Below are 21133 nucleotides of genomic sequence, written 5' to 3' on the forward strand. Positions count from 1 at the left end.
AGCATTCCTCATTGCATCTTCTTAGTTACAGGTGAAGCCCAGAAAAATGTGAGACAACACTTCCCTCTGGAAGATGGTGGCAGCTGCCAACACTCAGCTTTACAAGCTCAGCCTTTCAAATTGCAGTTTCCCTAGTCTGAGCCCAATACGGATGAAAAGAGCTATTGTGGCATCTCTTGCCCCAGCTTTAATCCCAGGGAAGAGGTGACAAGGGAGCATGAGATGCAGGAGGCTCATGGTGTCTTCTGTAAGACAGTGAGGCTCAGGCTGCCCACAGAAGCTGTGAGTGCCCCATCCCTGAAAGTGCTCAAGGCCAGGCTGCATGGGGCCCTGGGCAGCCTGAGCTGGTGGGAGCTGTCCCTGCCACAGTGCAAGGTTGGAATAGGACAGGCTTTTAAGGTTCCTTCCAACCATTCTATGATCTACGGGACTATGATTCTATCAGACAGCTGGAAAGTTTGGAAAGATCCTCATCAAAGTGCACCTGTCCTTCCAGGAAAAACCCATCTGCTCCTTTTTGAATGGGAAATTTACCTACAGCTGTGGCTTTACCCAACCTCACTATCATGCAAATTGTTATCATCTGAAGTAATTGATAAGGAGATCTATCAGGTAACTTGGGTACAAGCAAATGTACAGAAGCATGTCAGTGATCAGGAGGTGATGAGCATGGCCTGTGAGCAGTCAGGGGCTGGTTTCTGATGGACAGCACAGCAACATCTGGCATAATTTGGGGCTGTGATTTTTTCTGAGAGTTAACTCTGGGTAAGTTTGTGCTCAAGGATGGCATTTAACATGATGTTTGACATTACCATAATGCAAAAATAAAATAAAATAAAATAGCAGGATCCACTGGCTTTCCAACGTATGCAGCCCAGGCCTATAGCAGTTGGCTGCTGATGCCTTCTCTTTCCTCTCATCCCGCTCCCCCGAGCCCATTTCTCCCTCAATTTTATTGCTCTTCTTTGCCATTCTGCTCTCCCCTGGCTCCATCCAGCCCTGTCTGCCCCTGGCACCACTTAGGACTCAGGAGCTTCCTCCTGCAGCTCTGTGCTGACCAACACGCAATCTTCATTTCCCCTTCTCGCTGTGCTTTGGTATTCCCTTCCTTCTCCTTCCCCCACCAAAAAGAAATATCATTACATCAGCTCCAGGACTTCCTAAGCTGATTTCTTCATGCAAGGAGGAAAGAGCTGTGCTAGTGAGAATGTTTTTGGTATGACTGTCTGACAGTGAGAGTTGTAGGAAGTTGCCTGCACTCATTGCAGCCCCAACCCCAGGCAGGGGTGATGCTGTTTTTCCCCCACTGCTGCTGGATCCCCTCTGCTTGCTGCATCACTGCTGGAAACCCTCATCATGCTGTGTGAGGAATATAAACCTGACATGTAGAGCCATGGAGCCCATGGAAATGTGCAAAGCCAGCAAGTTTCTCCTGTTGCGCCGTGAGACCTCCAGCACATTAATCTCCTCTGAAAATCTTTTGTAGAAATGCTCTCAGACAGAACAGGAAAGGACGGTGAGCGCAGACCTATAAATATCTTGTGGGATGTGTTTCTCCACTTGTGATATCTGTTCAGCTCTTGGCACAAAAGCTCCAGTGGAAGTGTCCAAACTAAATTCTACATGGGAAGTCCTATATATGAGTGTCACAGGACACAGGTTGTTTGATCGCTTACTTATTTGAACTATAGACTTGCATAGACCCTTCATAGAATCATTAAGGTTGGAAAAGGCCTCTAAGATCAAGTCCAACTGTCAGCCTATTACCACCATGCCCACTAACTATGTCCCTCAGTGCCACGTCTACACAGCTCTTGAACACCTCCAGGGATGGTGCTATCACCACCTGCCTGGGCAGCTGTGCCAATACCTCACCACCCTTTCTGAGAGGAAATTTTCCTTACTCTTCAACCTGAACCTTCCTTGGTGCAACTTGAGGCCGTTTCCTCTCATCCCATAGCTGTTTCCTGAGAGAAGAGACCGACTCCTACCTCGCCATACCCTCCTTTCAGGCCGTTGTAGAGAACAATAAGGTCTTCCCTGAGGCCTAATGGCTTTGGCAAGATTCTTAAACATGTGAGAATGAATTTTCCTCAAGTCCCTTTTAGCCCTTTCTTAGTAGAACTATGGGACGTTTGGATGCTTCAGCCATGCACTCACTAATTGGCACGTGCTAAATTTTGTCTTCCTCTCTTGGAGTACACTCATTGATCTTTGCTGGGTTTTATGACTCTGAGAGGCTACCAGGCTTCCACCTGCAGCTCCCTGCCCCAGGCACAGCTGTAGGCTGTATGTTTCCCTCTCCGTATGTAGGTCGCAGAAACAATGGAGATTTAAAAAAAAAAAAGAGAGAGAGAGAGAGAAAGAAAGAATGAATATTCCTAAATTCTTCAGATTAAAAAAGCAAACCGGTGTCTTTAGATTAAAAAAAAAAAAACAACAACAGCAAAACATGAAACGTTTATCAGCCACCCAGGAATATGGACGGCACAGTGATCAGGAGCACCTCGTCTGGCCGAACGTTCAGCGGGTCTCTGTGGCGCAATCGGTTAGCGCGTTCGGCTGTTAACCGAAAGGTTGGTGGTTCGAGCCCACCCAGGGACGGGTGCGCTTTTTTGTTTCCACAGTTCTTTTCCCCCGGGGTGCCAAACAGCTGCTGGCTGCCCCCAGTCTGTGGCGGTGAAGGCCCTCCTCCGTTTTTGAAGAGTTGATGTGGTTGAAAGAGTGGTAAAGAAAAGGCCAGCGCTCCATGGAGCTCCCCTGAAGATGAGCTCCGGGAAGAGCCGTAGCGAGGGAAGTTTCCGTAGTGTAGTGGTTATCACGTTCGCCTAACACGCGAAAGGTCCCCGGTTCGAAACCGGGCGGAAACACCATGTTTTTTTCCTTACTGTATTCCCTCTCTCTGGTTTTGCAAACGCCCATTTTCCCATTCTATAAAACCGCTGCTGCGAAAGCAAGTGCGGCGTGGTTTGCTGCTACCAATTGGTTCACTCGGCACAAAATAATTTTTCCCCTCTCTACGTGAAAGGACAGAATACAGGAGCCTCAACTGAAACAGCTTCAGAGAAGGTGGGACAGCTTTGTAAGGTCTGAGCCTGAGGACGGTTTAAGGTTGAGTTGGAACTGAGCTACAGGCAGTCGGCAAGAACATTTATGGCAGCATAAAGCATTTAGAACTCTGTTCTTCCCACAGTCCGAAGGAGGAGGGGGAATGGGGTGGATTCCCACTAAAGCAGTTTCAAATGCTGTCTCTCAGAACCCAGCTTGTCACAGCTTTCTGCACTGCTTGCAGATCCTGCTCTGCTACAACAGAGCCAGCTCACATCTTGGTATCGCAGGGCTGTGCTGAATCGCGTAATCGCGTTAGCCTTTCCCGTGTCTTACACCTATACTTAGACTGTATAAGCTCCTCTGCTCCCAGCTGGGTCCTGGGGGATGTCGCAGCAGAGCACACGCTCAGGAACTGCACAGGAGGCAACTGCTCCAACTTCAAGGGCAGATTCACTGATGTAAACCAGCTCTGCAAAAGAAAGAGACAAAGCACAACCGCTCCCCATCGACACGCTGTTGGGGGGGAATAATTGTTTAAGCCAAAAAACAATGCTGGATGAAGAATTAATGACAATAGCCAATTAAAAATATCAAAATCAGGTGTGTAACCAGCCCTCTGGTTCAGTGCTACAGCAGTGCTCCCACAGGTATTCTGCCTGGTTTGGCAGGGGGAGGAGGGCAGAGGCTAAAAATCTGTTAGAAAACTAAGACTTCATGGTTTTTATTAATGACACAAAGCTGAATATCCATCCCGCATTTTAAATCTAGTCTCAAACAAGAAGCAACCATTGAATTCCAAACTCTTTCTTTGGTCAAGGAGTTTTCATTTAACCACAGATGAATTCTCACTTGCATGGAATCAGCTGCAGTAAAATATTTATGGAAATAAACCAACAAAGTGCACAGCAACATCTTTCACTTTCAGGGAAAAAAAAAAAAAAGAGAGAAGCAAAAACTTGCACCAGTGCCATGTAGTTCCATATTTCAATTTCAAATGCTATTTATTTGCCCCTGGAGCTTTTATTCGTGTGTGTACCCACACCATACCCCACACTGCTGCATACCAAGAACTCCATTTGTCAGTTTGCAGATGTTGGCAGTGGTGACCATGTATTTTCTTCTGCCTAGGCACACGTGCACAGCAGATGTGCCCCATATCCTCTTTCCTTGCTATTAACATCATCACACTCCTTGCATCAGGGCTGCATCTCCTTTCACAACCTCCACCTTCTATATCCCACTGAAGAGGGGTCTTTTCTTCATGTAGAGCTGTAAGTCAAGTATCACAGCAACCCCAAGAGAACAGCCTCACCCATCCCTGAGTCTGTCATGTCCTGAGTCAGCAGGGAGGGAGTTCCCACATCAGAGCTGCAAGGAACTGCAGATGGTCTCTATGCTGGAAGCAGTTCCCCACTGCTTAGGGAAACCCCTGCAGCAAGCAATTAGTGGTAATGACACACTGCTCTACTGTGGTTTGCACAACCACTGGTTGGAAAACTCCTCAGGAAAATCCTATTACCCCCTCAAGGCTTGTCGATTATTTACTGTTAAGTCAAGCTCTAATTTTGGTCAACAATTTATTATTTTATTTCATTTTTTACAAAGTGTACAGACCAACAAACATTTCACCAGCAGAACAGTGGTACTTAACATTCAGAACCCACTGATTTTTTTATTGCAATGTACAAGTTACAATATCTAAAACAAAGAGGAGCTCCATCTCTTTACAAAGACTCCAAGAATGAAACCAATAATTGTCTGAAGTGCCAATTCAATAAACATGAATGTAATTACAACAGAAACAACTTGTCAAGGTGCATTCAGTGCCACTGACAGATTCTCAATCACTTACTGAACGTGGTTCAAGTTATCAAAGACCATTTACATCTGTAGCCATGCTTTGTACTGACAATTATGTTCAAACATATTTGAACATAACTGAAGACAGAAGATTTGTGTTTTAAATTCAGGATCGAAAGGAAAAACGTAGAGTACCTGTAGAAGTGACTGAGACAAAGACTTGCTGATGAAATTCTCATTATCACAGGTACTAGAAAAACAGTGAATCCAATTCAGCATATAGAACCTCACCTCTCTATCCATGATTTTCAAAGACTCCCACCTAGCAAAATGACAGCCATACACAGACCCAGAAACAGCACAATGTCAATGATCTTCTCTCTCTTCCTACTCAATGCTGTCTTGCCACGTTCTCCATAAGTTTTGTCCTACGGACCTCGCCTCTCCTTGCCATTCGCTTGTATACAGATAGGGGTGTGCTGCCCTATGGACAACAGCAGTAAGTGCTAACTCACAGTTCCACTCTCAGAAATCTTTCTTTTATTAGTGAATTCGCAGTAATGCATAAGTAGAAGTTACATTTGGTATCCTTTCTTAGCACTGCAGACTCTGGCCCAGACCTTATTTAATTTACTTGAAGAAAATGATCCGGCTCTCAATAATGTTCAGCCAAATTATATTTTCAGTTACCCACGATGAAAACTCAGCAGGTGCCGTAAGTTCAAAGGGAAGGACTAGTATTTGTATCAGTCCTTCTTTGGATCTAGGGAAAGGGGAGCTTACAGAACAGTAATTCTCAAAAGTTCTAAACAAAGTATCACCATTTGAGTTGAGGGTTGCATAAAATCTTTGTAGCAAAGGAGTCAAAAATCCATTATTACAAAATGGTGGATTTTTTCTCCTAAATACAGGACAAAGAGACTTCAGGAGTTGAGTGACCCTGAAAAACAGATCTGTGCTACCTAAAGTACTTCTCATGCCATTACAACATCTAGGATACTGAAGTCTGTTATTTTTCAAACCCAATAAAACATGGGTACATTTCCCACATTAAAAGCAGCAAAAATTAAGACTCATAGGAGCTATGTCTGACTGCATCGTTATATCTGCTTAAATAGCGTTTCTCAAAAAAACAAAATGCCTTAAAGCACATCGTCTGCTACAATAAAGTTTTAAGAAAAACTGCAGTGGAAACTGTTCAAGTACAGCCAGGGTGCAATTAAACTTGTTAGAAAATATAATTTAATAGCCATTTGTTTCAAAATATACATAATGTTGGAAAACAAACAAACAAACAAACAACCCTAATAAACCAAATATTCACCAGGTTTCAAACAGCGTCTCATCAAAATGAGGTACATCTATGTCACCTGCCATTGTGGTTGGTGCTGAAATGGAGAACAGGTCTTCAAGGATATCATCCCTTGTGGGACTCTCAAAACCGATTTTTTTCACACTGGATTTGCTCATCGTATGTTCATAATTACTGCCCTTTTCAGGACTGTAATAACTGTGGTCCTCACTTGTCATTGCTGCATGAGATACGCTGGTCTTCTCAGCAGGCTCCGCTGGTGCAGCACTGCTGCTATTTACCATTTCCATATACATACACTCATCTTCACTTTTTGGAACCTCTGAGGAAGCAACAGTTGAAGTAGGGGACAGTAGTTCTGCCAGTATTTCATCATTACTATTATGGCTACTGCATCCTGAGTTCACACTGAATTCAGATGAATTATCTGCAGCATCAATGTGATACTGCAGTTCCCTTAAAAAGTTCTGCAGTAATTCACTATCATTATGAGATTCAGTCTGTGAAGGGGCACTTACATCCCTAGCAACAGGTTTTCCACGTTTCGCCTGTTCCACTGCTAGCCTGTCTAGTGAAGCCAACTTCTTCTTTTTAGCATTAAGCTTTTTTAACAGTTTCAGGCGAAGCTTTCTTGTTTTGTCACTATTTGACTCTTCTGCCTTCACAGAATTATAGCTAGGTGGATGGACCTGAGTTGTTTTACCAGAGCTACCTAGAGTATTGCCTGACTTATTCCAAGTTGGGTCTTCCATAGCACTATGATTCTGGGGAAGACAAGTACCTTGAGAAAATCCTTTGAACTTTGATAAATAATGAGCATTATTACTTCGAGGAAGCACTGATGTTAGGGGCTGAGATGTTTTGCGTTCACCTCTGCCTTGAAATCCACCAAAGTTACTTGCTCCTTTAACTGGCAACCATGTGTCACTTAACTTCTGCACTGAGGGAGTTTTGCAGCTTCTCTCATTCTTGGGCATCAAGGCACTTGAAGGCAGAAAAGAAGTATTCTTGCTTAACAGTTTTTTTACCCAGCTTCCTACAAATCCTCTTTTTTGGTCTTTGTCTGAAGACTGAAAGGAATTATTATCAGCAGAAGAAGTTGTAACCTGAGAATGAACTGCAATTTTGCTTGCACCTTTCAGGTCAGGTGATTTTTCTACAATATTCTCTACTGGTGGCAATTTACAGTTTATCTGTTGTCCTGAACTTAAACCACGTTCTCCATTAAGTAAGTTAGCTTTACCATCTGTGCTTTGAGCAAATAATGAGTCAGATAAGTTGGGGTCATGTTTTTTGGGTACAGGAGGAGTAATACATGCTGGATTCAACTCTTGTAGAGATAAGCAAATGCTGGAATTTTCAGACAGCGTGTTTTTATCATTCATAGGTACATCAGTTCCAATGAGCTCCCCTGTATAGGAAGCATTAGGTGAAAAAGCTGATTTCTGCGTTTCCCATGAGCTCATTTCAACAAGGTTATTTTCCATCATCTTTCTGTTCAGCATTGATTTACCCTCTGAGTCAAGTAGAGTTTCTTCAAGAATCTGACTTACAAGATCATCACGGGCAAGATTTTCCGAGCCACAGTGGGCACTACTTTCACCCTCAGCTACCCGCTGCTGTTTCTCATCAGGAATTCTCACAGAATCTTCTTTGTGATCTTCCGCAAGTATATTGTCTACAGCATTATCAAAACCATGGTCCAACACTGTGGAATTCAACTGCACATTATTAATAGTAGAATCTTCAATATTTTTACTCTGATGCTGTGAATTCTGTTCTTCTGACAAATGGGATGCTTTCTTTTCCCAGATGACAATATGAATCTCTGTCGGAGGAACTTCAAATCTGTTGTGTCTCCTGCAGTATGGACCCTTTAAATCATCACATTCAAGCCAAGTTCCTGAAAAATAAATAACAATCAGTGCAGTCACTAAGAGGCTTTTAAAATTGAAGTCTTCATCTTCTGACACTTGTCAAGCATTTTTATTAACCTGACAAGCAGCAATTAAATTTTCTTCTCCTTCATTCTTTATTATATCCGAGGAAAACTGGGAGGTTTCCACTGTAAAAAGATCACCCCAAGCAGAATTTGCAGCAGTATTATTACAAGTCAGAGAAGGTCTACTGAAAAACAAAGCTAAGCTTTTTTGTCTGAGCTAATAAGGCTGACATCTTGGCTGAAAATACCTGCACACGTCTGAGCAAAGAGCCACCTCTTAAATTAAGTTCCTCGGTAGAACTTTTCATTCCTTAGATGGAAGGCATGGGGGTTTAAGAGAAATTGCTCATTTTATAAATTTGCCTCATCATCTGCAAATTGTTCATCAAGTATTTTACTGCTTGAAATTTTTTAAAACAGATATAGAGCACATATACACGATGCTTAGGATATTCCTTACTAGATGCTTCCTTACCAGCTGCTTCCTCTTTCTTCTTAAACTCAGGTAGTATGACTTATACCATTTTCATACTGTTAAAACATTTGATAAGATTGCACTCCACTCCCTCTAGAGAAGCACAGAATACCATCTTTTTACCATCTGTGATTACAGAGTTCCACTCAGATGAAGCTCTGCTGCTGCCAATCCTACAACCATCATACCACTAGCAATGTTTCCATCGTGCATGCGTGCCTCCCACCTCTCATGTGCAGCTAAGTTCAGAAATGAATACAAACTTCAATAATGCTGTTATTTCCGCATGTCACCTAATTTCCAGTCAAGAAAAGACCAACTATCGGCTTCAAAATAACTGATGCTATTTGTCCAACAGCCATGCTTAGATTGTTTGCTGGTTTGTTTTTTTAATTATTATTTAACTTTTACAAAGTTTTGAAAGGAAATGACTCTACCCAAATAACTTCTGCCCAAGAGGGCAGAACACGGCTGAAGAAATCAGTTACACCAAAACTAAACCTTCACCCTAAATAACAAAGTTCCTACAATTATTCACAAAATCTTATGTTTAGGATGCAGACAAAATAAATCCTTGTTACTGTCTATGGACTATCCAATAACCCATGAAACACTATTTGATGTAGAACTCAAAGTACTGTTTGTACATAGACCTAATGTTTCTTACCATCAGGAGTCAATGACCAGGTTATGAAGTGCTTCTTACGCATTTCATACTGAATAACAGATGTTATTTGGTAGATGCCTTCTTCAAGCTGAAATGAGTAACTCTTCAGGTTGTTATGTGGCAAGCCTTCTAGGAAATGGAACATTAATACTGAGGGTACTCTAATAAGGAGACAATAAAGAAACAGTTTGTTACAACAAAATAGTGACAAAAATTCCTTATGGAAAGCTATGTGCAAGGCATTTCAAGAGTTCTGCCCTTACTATTCTGTTTCTACACGGGACTCTTACAATTGTACTGTACTCAAGGAAAAAGACATCCCCAACTGGATGCTCCATTTTGTTAAAGATGAGGGGAGAAAAAAGAAGAAAAAAAACTTTAGGGCGTGGGGAAAAGGTGAGAAAAGCCAGAATACAACCGCATCATAATCACAGTACAAAAAGACATTGTTCCCAAGGCAAACAAGTAAATCGGTAAAAATAGTTTTATTCACCAATACCAAAAGCTGCAGAAATGCTGAGATTGGCTATCAGTTGTTGACATTTACTACTTAGCAGAAAGTATGACCTAGCTTAAATGTATGTGCTAGTCAGTATGTTAAAAACTGTTCCTTCTATGTTTCATGTAAAAACCATCTGCAGTTTCAGCCTTTAAGAATTATCTAATATCTAAAGAAGTACTTATCAGAGTTTAAAGCTTTTCAACTGTAAACCCAAGATAACAGTTTGGCTTTGAAAGCGATACTATGTTCAATACATGAAATCACAGAATTTTATCCATTTTATTTTGAAGTTCGTATGTCAAAACTTACTTTTCCAAAATCATCTGTCTTCTTTGAGATCTATCACTGCAGTTATTGCACGGAGCAACATGAACAGCATTAAGTGGATGCCAATCAGGGATTATATTTGTGAACGTTGTTAGTGTTTTCCTACATCTGGACACACACACACACACACACAGAGTAAGACAATTTGCTGATTAGAAAACAATAAATATTTGCAGTTTACAAGGGGAAAAAGTTGCACATTACGACAAAGCTAAATTCTATTCATATTCATGCCATTTGCATGTATTCCTCTGTGACTACACTCTATCCGAGACAGCACTGAATTCAGTTCTGCCACACATTATCAGTCACCACTTGCTCTCAGCAGCTCTGCAGCCTTCAGCAGAGCATTATTTGTTCCTTCTCCCTTAGCATATTATCTCTGCTTCCTTTTCAAGGAATGGTAGAGCTTCCACAAGGACCTGTGTAATTCACTAGCCACTACAAAGTCTCAAGGAGAGAAGGAAGTGGTAACTATCTCACAGTGCACGTTATACAATCTCTTGTTTTAAAGAAAAAAAACCAACAAACCAACCAATCAAAAAACGCAGTACACTCAGAGCAAAGATTACAAAGAAGTTATATTGCATGAAAATACAATGTATGGGATATTAAATAACGTAGTTTCTTCCTTAGCCACAGAAAAGGCTTCCTCTATATTCACTCTAACCTGGATTTTTCCACTTTTTTAAAAAACATAGTATGCAACTTGGACACACCTTATTAAGCAGACCTACACATTTTACTTGGTTAACAGGTATAATTAATCTCACTTCACCTGTAGATCGAGAAGCTTATTGTATGAAGTTCAGATAGTGGAGAGAAACGGGCATTTTTCAAATAAAATGACCTGCCTCATAAAGGTGAGGTCCCTTTCTCTGGACTCTAACAGCCTAAGTGACCTGTGGCTACATGAATTACATCAACACTCAAGAAATGACTTGCCTGTAATACTATTTTAAAACACATTAAAGTCTCCGATTCTTTTCAATCCAAATGAATGTTACAGATATCCTTCAATAGTAAAAGCATGCTAGGCACATATTCTGTAGAGCAGCAACAATCTGTGCATTCTCAGCACAAGATCAGAGCGAGCATGGCCAGGCACTTGCTGTTGCCTATTATTTCTTTCTTAGTTAAGAGATAATGTGGTTTCCTAAGACACTACACAGCAGTAAACCACTTGCAAATGCCAAACTGAACAAGCAGTTCACATAAAACTTCACCCAGAAACTTAAGCTATAAAAAACCTGGAGATGCAAAGAAAAGTCTTTTATTACATGCAGATTCAAAGCTACAGTAGGACAGTTAAAGAGAAGTCACATTTATAAAAAAATCTCACCGGTCCAGGTATTTGTAGCCACAGCACATGCATTCAAACTTCCATGAAAATGAATGCAAAAAGAGTTTCTCAGCTTGCTGATCCTGTTTCAAGAGGAGAGGGAGTGCGAACACTGGACTTTCCTCCTTACCTTCAAAGACAGGGAGAAAAAACAGTCGCTGAATTTGAAATCAGATTTCAGTACTTCAAAAGGGAAGATAAGCTCACTGCAACGATTGCAATTCAGGGCATCCCTCTAAAGCTCCCAGCAAAGAGATTGATCCGTGTTACTAGGCTGTTCCCAATGACAGTTTCAGGAATGCAGCATAGTTACAGAAACCTGCCTACATTTCAGAAACAGCGAGGGACAAAACAGCTGTCACACAGCACACTGTGTGTATGTCACAAGCTAACAAACGTATGACTTGCAGGGTGTCTTGCATGCATATACACAGATGTATTTTTATGAACTGACAGGCTAAAAGTCTTTAGATGTACAGTTTCCTGAAAATGAATACTGAGGTGCTGCACTAATTACTTACCTAATTCACACCTAAGCTGTGGCTGAAGCTGTATAAAAATTTGGTTTCTTATTTCATTGAGAAGCAATTCTGCTTTAGGAAGAACATCTGTAGAAAAAAAAAAAAGATACACATGCTTTCATGTATTTACGTGTAACACCTCCAACCCCTTCACACACACATAACCCTAACATGAGCTCATTATGTGCTGGTATCTTTCACACTAATCTACACTTGTCTAAAACTGTTAGTAAAATAGTCACTGCTCAGTATTAATTGATCTGAAAATTACAGACTGGTTTATAGAACCTGAATGCCAACCCAAAATAACTTCATCTGACTTAAATTCTCACCAAGAATGTGTACCCATATCTAGGGTTCTTTCCAACATGGGATATTCTATGACTCTGTTCCAGACAGTAATAACACATAAGATTAATGTAGTCAAACATTACAAACCACAGAGATTCAGAGATTAAGAGTAGATTTTAAAACCTAAACATGAAGACCAAAAGCACAAAGATTTGCTTACACGTTTGTAATGACATCATATAATTCATAATAAAAAAATTTAAATGCTAAATACTAAATTCCTAAGTCAGTATTTTCAATATTAAAAACCTATTTTAAAATTGCATACTTATCTTACTATGTATTTGCAAATTACAATGTCTATACACATACATTAAGCACATGAAAGAATACATCTGTTACTACACAATTATGATCATAATTCACACCAATTAAAGGAAGGATTTAAAACAGCTATGGGAACTACTTCTTATTTTAAAAATTATGTGTATGAAAAGGTAAAAACATTTTCTTGCATCTCAATTGCTTTTGCTTGTTTCAAAACATAGCCACATGCAAAAAATAGTGAAAAAGTAGATGGAAGAACAAAAATACTACAGCTGTTTTCCACAATAATACTCTTCATCTGATCCCCTTTCCACTCCTGCCAAAATGAGCCAACTTCTTTTGCAGTAGTTCCTGGAAATGAAATGTTTCAAACATCACCATATTCCACCAGCCGTTCTAAGGGAAGCAAACTAGCACACCCACTTTAGGGTTCTTCCATACCAGAGTTCCTTTGCGAACACAGCAGTAGCACAACACAAGGGAAAAATAACATCTTGGCTGTTGCAATTGTAGAGGGCTTCCAGGTAACATCTGAAACCCCCAAAATCAAACAGACCTTCTGGCAAATAGAGTATGGTATGAACCACTAGAGAATTTCTTTCAAAAATTTTAGATTTTTTTTTGTGTGCCTCTGTAAAGTACTGTTTTCTCTGCCACATGGTGGATTAAACCCTTTTTGATACACTCACTATTCTTTCCAGTAAAGATATGATATCCTTTAAATTACCTAGTGCTGTTCTAGTGCTATATTCTGTCATACTGAAATGTACACTTCTCCTGGAAGACCTATTGAAAAAGAAATTCATGAAGGGTACTGGCTAGCCAAAGGTCTGCAGTAATTCTCTGAAGGGTGATTGCTTAGAAGTTCAGGCTTATGACTCCACTGGGTCCATTCCAAAGGACTAGGAAAAATAAATCTTAGTTTAAGAGCCTTAAACTGAATCCACCATATGGAAAGTGATCAAAGGCCAAACTATCAGACTGCAGTATCACATCCTCCTCTCACTCCCAACTGTGCTACCTGAAAGTTTGCCCCCAGCTGCTCTCCACTGTCTCTGTGCTTAGAGGCTACTACTCTCAAATCTATTAAGCTGCGTAGTTGAGTACTTACTAAGTCTTTCCAGACAGTATAAACCAAGTTAAAACCTTTTGACTAATTTTGACTAAAACAGGTTACACCCTGTACAGCACAGCTAGCAGACCCCAGAGGAAGCATTTCTTCGATGAACAGAGCTGGAGCCAGAGAAGAACATGTTCCCAGCTTGAATATTTTTGGTGTGATAAGGCAACTGTTCATTACACAGTGACATAAACCACATCCAAAACAATCCCAAAGATTAAGATTAGAAAAATAAAGCAATAATTAACCAACAGAGAGGAAGGAAACAAAGTACGGCTCAATCACATAATTCACAAGTTTTCTACTTTGGCTGTGACCAAAAAAAAAAAACCAAATAACCAAGACATCCTTTGTATTTGATGTCTACTTTCAATGTGCACACATTTATCCCAAGAAAACAATTGCAGGGGTTACTGGGAGTCTGTGAGCTAAAGCACACAATCCTGCAAATTCATAGTACTGAGTTGTACCTGATTCATTTGTGACCTTGAAATAGAAAAGAGGCATTTTTAAGTGCACTGCACTAAATTCCAAAACAGAACAGTCTGAATATGAAAAAAACAGTAGCTGAATGAACTCACCTTTTACTTTACTCCTTTTACAGGTATTCAGCAGAACAGTTGCTTGATTATATTTTGTCAAGAGTCTTTGGAGTAAACATTTTTCATCATCTTCTACTAGAGCAAATTTTAATGCTTCTAAGTGTACCAATGCAGACAAAACACAATCTAACCAACAAAGATTATACTTGTTTCTCCACTGAAGACATAAATCTGTGTTACTTGTGGAACAGTTATTGTCTCTGAGCAAAACTTCAGTTGCTGTTGAGCTGTGAGTAGAGTTTGGCAAGAGTTGTGTTCTGGAGCTAAAATTCTTAGGCGGACTTTCTTGATGACCATTGGTGTTGGAGGTTGTTTCAAAATCCACCTTCTGATTGATGGATTTCTCATTATTAGATTTTTGTTGGCCATTTTCTAACACGTCACATACACTTGACTGAGGGATACCTAAGCTATCTCCACAGTTTTTGACAACAGGATCTGTATTAACAGTCTGCTCAACATTTACCACATTATTAGTTCTTGCCAGTTTTGGATTTGATTTGATAGGAGAAAGGTCACTGGTATCACACAATTTCCTTTTCTTATCATTAGATGGAACTTGCAGATTTTCTGAATCAGTAGAAATAATTATGCTGTTAAATGGTTTGTAACCAAGTGGGTAGATACACTAGAGGAAAAAAGAAAAGTTACGATGAAATCTAGAAAATCATTTCAGGTGAACAAGAGTTAAAATAACAATGAATGAGATCCTCAAATGGAATGTAGGACTTGCATAAAATGATATTTTATTGAAATGAATACATACATTCAACATACACAAGTGAAATTGAGCATTTTTATCCAACCACTGTCTTACAGATAATTGTGAAGTGTATCTACAAGTAGTGACTTCCAATCCCAGAAAGACATTTTAATTTTGCTAAGGAGAGCTCTCTCATTCTGTAAAATCCATTCCAGTAGGGTACATATTTGGGATTATTAACTCTTGCTTGAGAGATTACAAGTATTAAAACCGGCAGGGCATCTTTCAGCTTAGCCTGATACATTAGACCATGCATTGGTAGGGTCATACAAATATGCTATTCTGCAACTGGGAATATACAGTCAAACACACTATTTCCCATTTCCAAACCAACACCTTGATTATTTTAAAGTGGGGCGAGGGATGGGGGACACAGCTTGAAGACATCTAGCCCTTGTATTCTACTAATTTAAGGGCACCATTCTACATGACTTTGCTATACCCTCCCTTCCCACACAGCAGAAGGGAGAGGCAGCAAACCACCGCTCAGATATTAAGAAGCCCAGAAATCTAGCTAAAGCTAAATTTAAAATGGAAAAAGTGTTGAAAGATACTGTAGTTACTATTACAAACCTATCTGCATTACTTAAACGGGAAAATTGGAGACTCACAGCTTTATGAGTAAAACATCAGTTAAATGCATTTGCTAATTTTGGCTTCATATTCTGGTTCACACAAAGATTTGTTTAGTATCACTTGTGTCCCCTTTTTATGTGAAACAAACTCTACCTTACTCCTTTTAATCTGCTCTTTTTACTCTTCAGAATAGCTAGTTGTGCCCAACCACTACACACGTAGAGGTTGACTATGTTTTTATCTATATTACAAGCAAACATCATTCAGAACATAACATCAAAGGCATCATATTTCAACATTCTGCTCACTACCAATCAAATCTTGAACGCAAAGATGTTTAACTCTAACTGGCAAAGGCCTCTACACTAGCAAACAGAACTGTTAATTAGAGTAATACCTGAGGGTTTTCACAAAGATAAATGGACTCTTGAAAATTGATGCGGTAAGTCCGTAAAACTTGAACCTGGCCTTTCTCTTTGCAGACTGGACAAGAGTCAGGTGAAGTTTTTTTCACGGGAGCATGGCTCTAAAAAAAGAAAAAATTGCATAATCTTACATTTGTTAATATAGCGTCCCAAGTTAAGACATATATACACACAGAGATAGAAAAGCAATGACTAGCTTCTAAACACTTAACACCTAATTCGATATTAAGAAGTAAAGCAGACTAGGTTTTGTCCTTGTAAATAAGATATACAGTCATAGTGTAGAGCAAACTACACAAATGTGTCTTTTGATTTAAGCATCCAAATATTTAGTAAGGTATCTTCGACAATACAACTATGCAACAATTCTACTTATACTAAACCAAAGGATACTTATAACCGAGGTACACATGCTGAGATCTTTGAAATATGAAGTAATATACATAGAAATGCACAGTCATAAATACAGCACCAGTAAAAAGTTCAGACACAGATCTATTTAGAATCTTTCGCCATTGTTACAGATTTCCGTGGAAAATAATGTTGAGGGTTTTTGTTTGTTTGTTTTTGGTAAAATAAGACCAATTAAAAATCTCTCAAAACAGAGAAAAAATATGAACTTTGCACAGATGTAAAATAAGTTTCAACTGACTTTTCCCAAATACCCCACCATGTGGAGTGTCGATTTCCCTATACCAGTCCCTTGTCCAATCACGCGCAAACCATTTGTAGTCTTCTGGGTATCCATCCCTCTGAGCCACTGGCTAATTTATCTCACTTGTAACAATGTCATGACCACTAAGGATTTTTCAAAGACTCCTGAAAAATAAGAAGTGAATACAACAATTAAAGAAAAATTCAGTTAAGTTTTTTTTGGGGGGAGAAAAATACACCAACAATAACGCAGCCCATACTAACTGCAGTAATGACATCAGAAGAGGGTTTTCTTGACTCAAAATACATATTTTCTAGCACACATAATGAACTCAAAACTTTAGATTAAGTCACATACTAGATTTAACAGCTTTAGGCCATGAATCTGTAAACTTATCCACTCTCAACATGCTCAAGATCTCACTTATTTGCCAAACGTGCTATACTGAGTGGAGATGCCTTGCCCAAGCATCTCAACTTACTATATTCTAACTCAGACAAAATTCATTTCCTTTACAAAATGGCTACAATGGGATCTCGCACACTTATAGAAAGCTGTGGAGGAATATTAATTAAAAAAAAAAAAAATTAAAAGCCCAAACACCACTTCAGCAGTTTTCAGGGAAGTACAACTGGTGCATAATGAACAAGAAGTTTAACTTGTAAATGTAACTGCTTCCAACTCCAAAGGGCACCCTGCTGTTACTGTCACTGTTGGGAAACTTCTCCCATTACTTTAACAATGCTATAGCCTCACTAGCAAATACAAGCTCTTCTGCAGTATCGCTGCTACATAAATCTATTGCATATTTTACAACTGACATCACATATTCCATTTTGTACCATTTCTTGAATTCAGGGCCAATTTTGCCTTTCTCACCTATCAAACACATGTTTGTTGAGGAAGACTTCAGTACAAACAGAGCACACATCAGCAAGCTGCTCCTTAAGCCTTTTTAAGACATTCCCTCGCTGGCACTGATGCTAACAACCTGAATCAGCCAGAGAAACAGGTTTAAAACTACAGGGACCCAATGCTGTTCCTGTTGACTTCAAAAGGAAGAATAACTACAATCAATATTTCTCTCCTTAAGATTCAGGAGGAAGATAGAGAAGTTGAACAGCAAAGTCATCAAGGTTACTACCTTCCTTTGAGCCATAATTTCTTCTTCATTATTTCTACTGACCAACATTCTCTGATAACACAATGTCCCTTCAACTCTGTTTCACACCACAGAACTAACTCAGATTACAGTACTTTTTGAAAAAAGGCTGTAAATAGCAGTTTGATTCCAAATCACAGCTACTAATGGCCAAGGAGAGACTCTACAGAACTGGACAGGATGCTACAGGTCAACACTATTAATAACAACAACAAAGTGCAGCCTGTAAAATGTAACAACTCATTTCAAATCAATCCCCTATGACCACGTGAAGGGGTCAAAATGAGAAGACAGCATGTCCTACTGACACTTGCAATGCATTCAAGCAGCACGAAGAGATGGTATACTGTAATTTACAAAATCAGAGGATACAGTAAAAGGTGAGGACAGAAGCATCAACCCACACATGACTTTAGAGATTATGGTTAGTTTTCAAGTAGGGCTTGAAGGTCTACAAACCACGTGGTCCCAGGCTTGCTGCAGGCAAACATCAACTGATTAGGCTTAAGTACACAGGTTTAGTGGACTACAAATGAAAGCCAAGCACTCCCCAATTCTTTCTTACACTGCAGCAATAGCACTATCTCAGTCTCCCAATTCTCTATTACCATATATTCAGTCCAGATGGGAATTTGATTTCTTTACACAACAAATGAAGTCGTGCTTGTGTCAAACATACTAAAATAAATACTAACTGTACATTCCATACCGTCACTAATGAGAAAACATATCCAGCTTGTTCAGAGGACTTTTATTCAAATGCTTTGCCTGAAGCAGTCTTAGGTCTCTAGGCTAAATGAAATACAAGATCACATGTCTGGAACTCCAGGCAGTTTCTCACCACGTAAGTACAACTCATCTTCATACACTCAAAAAGGTGAGCAACTCTAACCTGAAGATAATTCCTTGTTAAGCATGCCTTGATTTTATAAACAATATTTGTTTCTTTGCAAGTCATAGTTAATTTTGCCATCCTTCTCAAAAAGAAATGCATGTGCTTTTTTCCCCCTGGTTATTCTCTCTTTATGTTCCCTGTTAATTCTGCTCTTTTTTTTAAAGGAGAGGTACTGTTTTGAGATGTACGATGCCCTCCCAGGTAAAATCACCCAGCAGTAGTACTGTGTTACCAGAGCCCATGCCATTGATTGCACTGATGAACAGAATAAAGACCAATAAAATTGTTAATTGGCCTTTTATTCCAGACACATGCGAAAAAAAGCGAACATTGGCCTGCTGGTCCTAGACATGCAGACCAGTACCAAGCAGCCTGTCTGTACATCAGCATTTGTAACACTACAACAAGCTACCAACAGCCTTTGTACAGCTGTACAAAACTGGGCCACAGATCAGTAGCTGCCATGGAAAACAGCTACTTACAGACCACAGTGTCACCCACTGTAGCAATGGGTAATATCTGTGTTAAGATATGAACGTGTTTTCAAGCCTACTGGATTGTTTTAAAACTTTTACACCACTTCTTTTATCCTGGGTACTTGAGAAATGTTATGCAAACTGTGCTGTGGCTGTGGTGCAATTATCAGGCAATGTTATGGCTCCTTGGACAGCTAAGTTGATCTAATGGCTCAGTACTGTCTGTAGGGACATCTCTACATCTCTTTTCTCAGCTTTTCCCCTCCATCATGTTCTCTGTCAGCTCACCCTATGACCAGCCTTCTCATGAGCTGAGCACAAAACAGCTGGAAATCCAGCAACACACAGGAGTTTTTCCTGCTGCTCTAGTGTGTCAGATTGGTCTATAAGAAAATCTGGTGAGCTGTGAAGGTAACAGGGCAGAAGGAAGAGAATATTGAAAAGGTAGGTCATGGATTTCTATAGCAAAAGGAACCTTGAAAGTAGGAGCAATATAAGGGGAAACAGTACAACAAAACCAAAAATCAGTTACAAACTGCAGGTGACAGAACAGTGGTTATATCACAGAGGAAATTTCAGTGTTTGAAGGTTAAAGGAACACTGAAATGAAGCTCCTGTAAGCCACCACCTTCTCTCCTGCATCAAAAAGATACTGAAGAAAGAGGAGGAAAATAAGTCCAAGGGAAAGAGTTATGCATATTGCCTGCGGTGTTAGCTAGACATGTTCGTTACACAGGTCAGCTTTCTTTACCTGAGATAGCAAATATAAATAGTCACATCATAACGTTAGAAAAAACTGTAACAAAGCATAGTGCAGTAAGCACAGCACCAACAGGACACACAGGCATCACACAGGCTGCATATGGGGACACAGACATTGCCTTCCTGCAGAAAAGCCTAACACAGGCTGAAGGAAGATTAAAACTGATCATAGAATCATAGAATGGCCTGGGTTGAAAAAGACCTCAAAGATCATCTAGTTTCAACCCCCCTGCCATGTGCAGGGTCACCAACCACCAGACCAGGCTGCCCAGAGCTACATCCAGCCTGGCCTTGAATGCCTCCAGGGATGGGGCATCCACAACCTCCTTGGGCAACCTGTTCCAGTGCATCACCACCTCTGCGTGAAAAACTTCCTCCTAATATCTAACCTAAACCTCCCCTGTCTCAGTTTAAATCCATTCCCCCTTGTTCTATCACTATCCACTCTCATAGACAGCTGTTCCCCCACCTGTTTATACGCTCCCTTCAAAACATCTGATGACACCACAGAACAACTAAGCCTGCACTGCGATGGCTGCGCTGCTCTCGAAGTTTCTCCTACAGCCAGAGTTGTCCTAGTGAATGCTTTTACTAGGGGTGCAAAGAGGGACTGAGCGTGTTACCGACTCATCACTGAGCCCTCCTAGGGGAAGAAGGAGGCGATTTAGGTGCAAACACGGCCTAAGGGGGCACAGATGTTTGGGGCTGCCCGAGGCAGGAGCTCGGGGCGGGGCTGGGAGCGGGCACAGCCTCTCCTCAGCACCCGGGGGTGCTCGGCCGCCTCGGGGAGGCCTAGCCCGACCGCCCGGGTGTCAGTCCGCATCGAGAGCGATCCACGCGCTACGGAAGGGCTGTGGGAGAAAGAATATATACCGTTAATTATCACATCAACGTGGGAAGTCTGTGCAGGGGGAACACACTTAGACGCGCGCCCACACGCACATGTGCACGCACTGCCGTCTCGCTGCGTAGGCGTCCCACCCAGCCCCGCGATCAGCCAGCGTCACCCAAACAAAGACACGCGCACCCTGAGCGCGCAGCTACTGACATGAAATACTCAGTCGGCATTTAGGAATGCGCGAGGCCGCCGTCTCGCCGCTAGCTCGGCGCACGGAGGCGGCACGCGGCCCGCCCCACACC

The 21133-nt window shown here is 40.7% G+C and overlaps 1 protein-coding gene and 2 non-coding genes across 3 annotated transcripts; 2 read left to right on the forward strand and 1 right to left on the reverse strand.

Annotated features, from left to right (window-relative positions):
• The first annotated feature begins 2530 nt into the window (after positions 1-2530).
• Positions 2531-2604, forward strand: TRNAN-GUU. The gene has a single exon. It is a non-coding gene; the product is annotated as a tRNA-Asn (tRNA).
• A 193-nt stretch (positions 2605-2797) lies between these two features.
• On the forward strand, positions 2798-2870 carry TRNAV-AAC. Its single transcript has one exon. It is a non-coding gene; the product is annotated as a tRNA-Val (tRNA).
• A 1739-nt stretch (positions 2871-4609) lies between these two features.
• Positions 4610-20227, reverse strand: USPL1 (ubiquitin specific peptidase like 1). Its single transcript, XM_003203399.4, has 8 exons — positions 16696-20227; positions 16016-16144; positions 14259-14907; positions 11940-12026; positions 11419-11548; positions 10059-10184; positions 9248-9408; positions 4610-8066 (listed from the first exon to the last, which is right to left on the reverse strand). Exons 1-8 carry the CDS (start codon positions 16789-16791, stop codon positions 6172-6174), a joined length of 3273 nt encoding a protein of 1090 aa, XP_003203447.1. The 5' UTR covers positions 16792-20227; the 3' UTR covers positions 4610-6171.
• Between the last annotated feature and the right edge of the window lie 906 nt (positions 20228-21133).

Source organism: Meleagris gallopavo, chromosome 1 (genome assembly GCF_000146605.3).
Source record: "Meleagris gallopavo isolate NT-WF06-2002-E0010 breed Aviagen turkey brand Nicholas breeding stock chromosome 1, Turkey_5.1, whole genome shotgun sequence".
NCBI classification, from domain to species: Eukaryota; Metazoa; Chordata; class Aves; order Galliformes; family Phasianidae; genus Meleagris; species Meleagris gallopavo.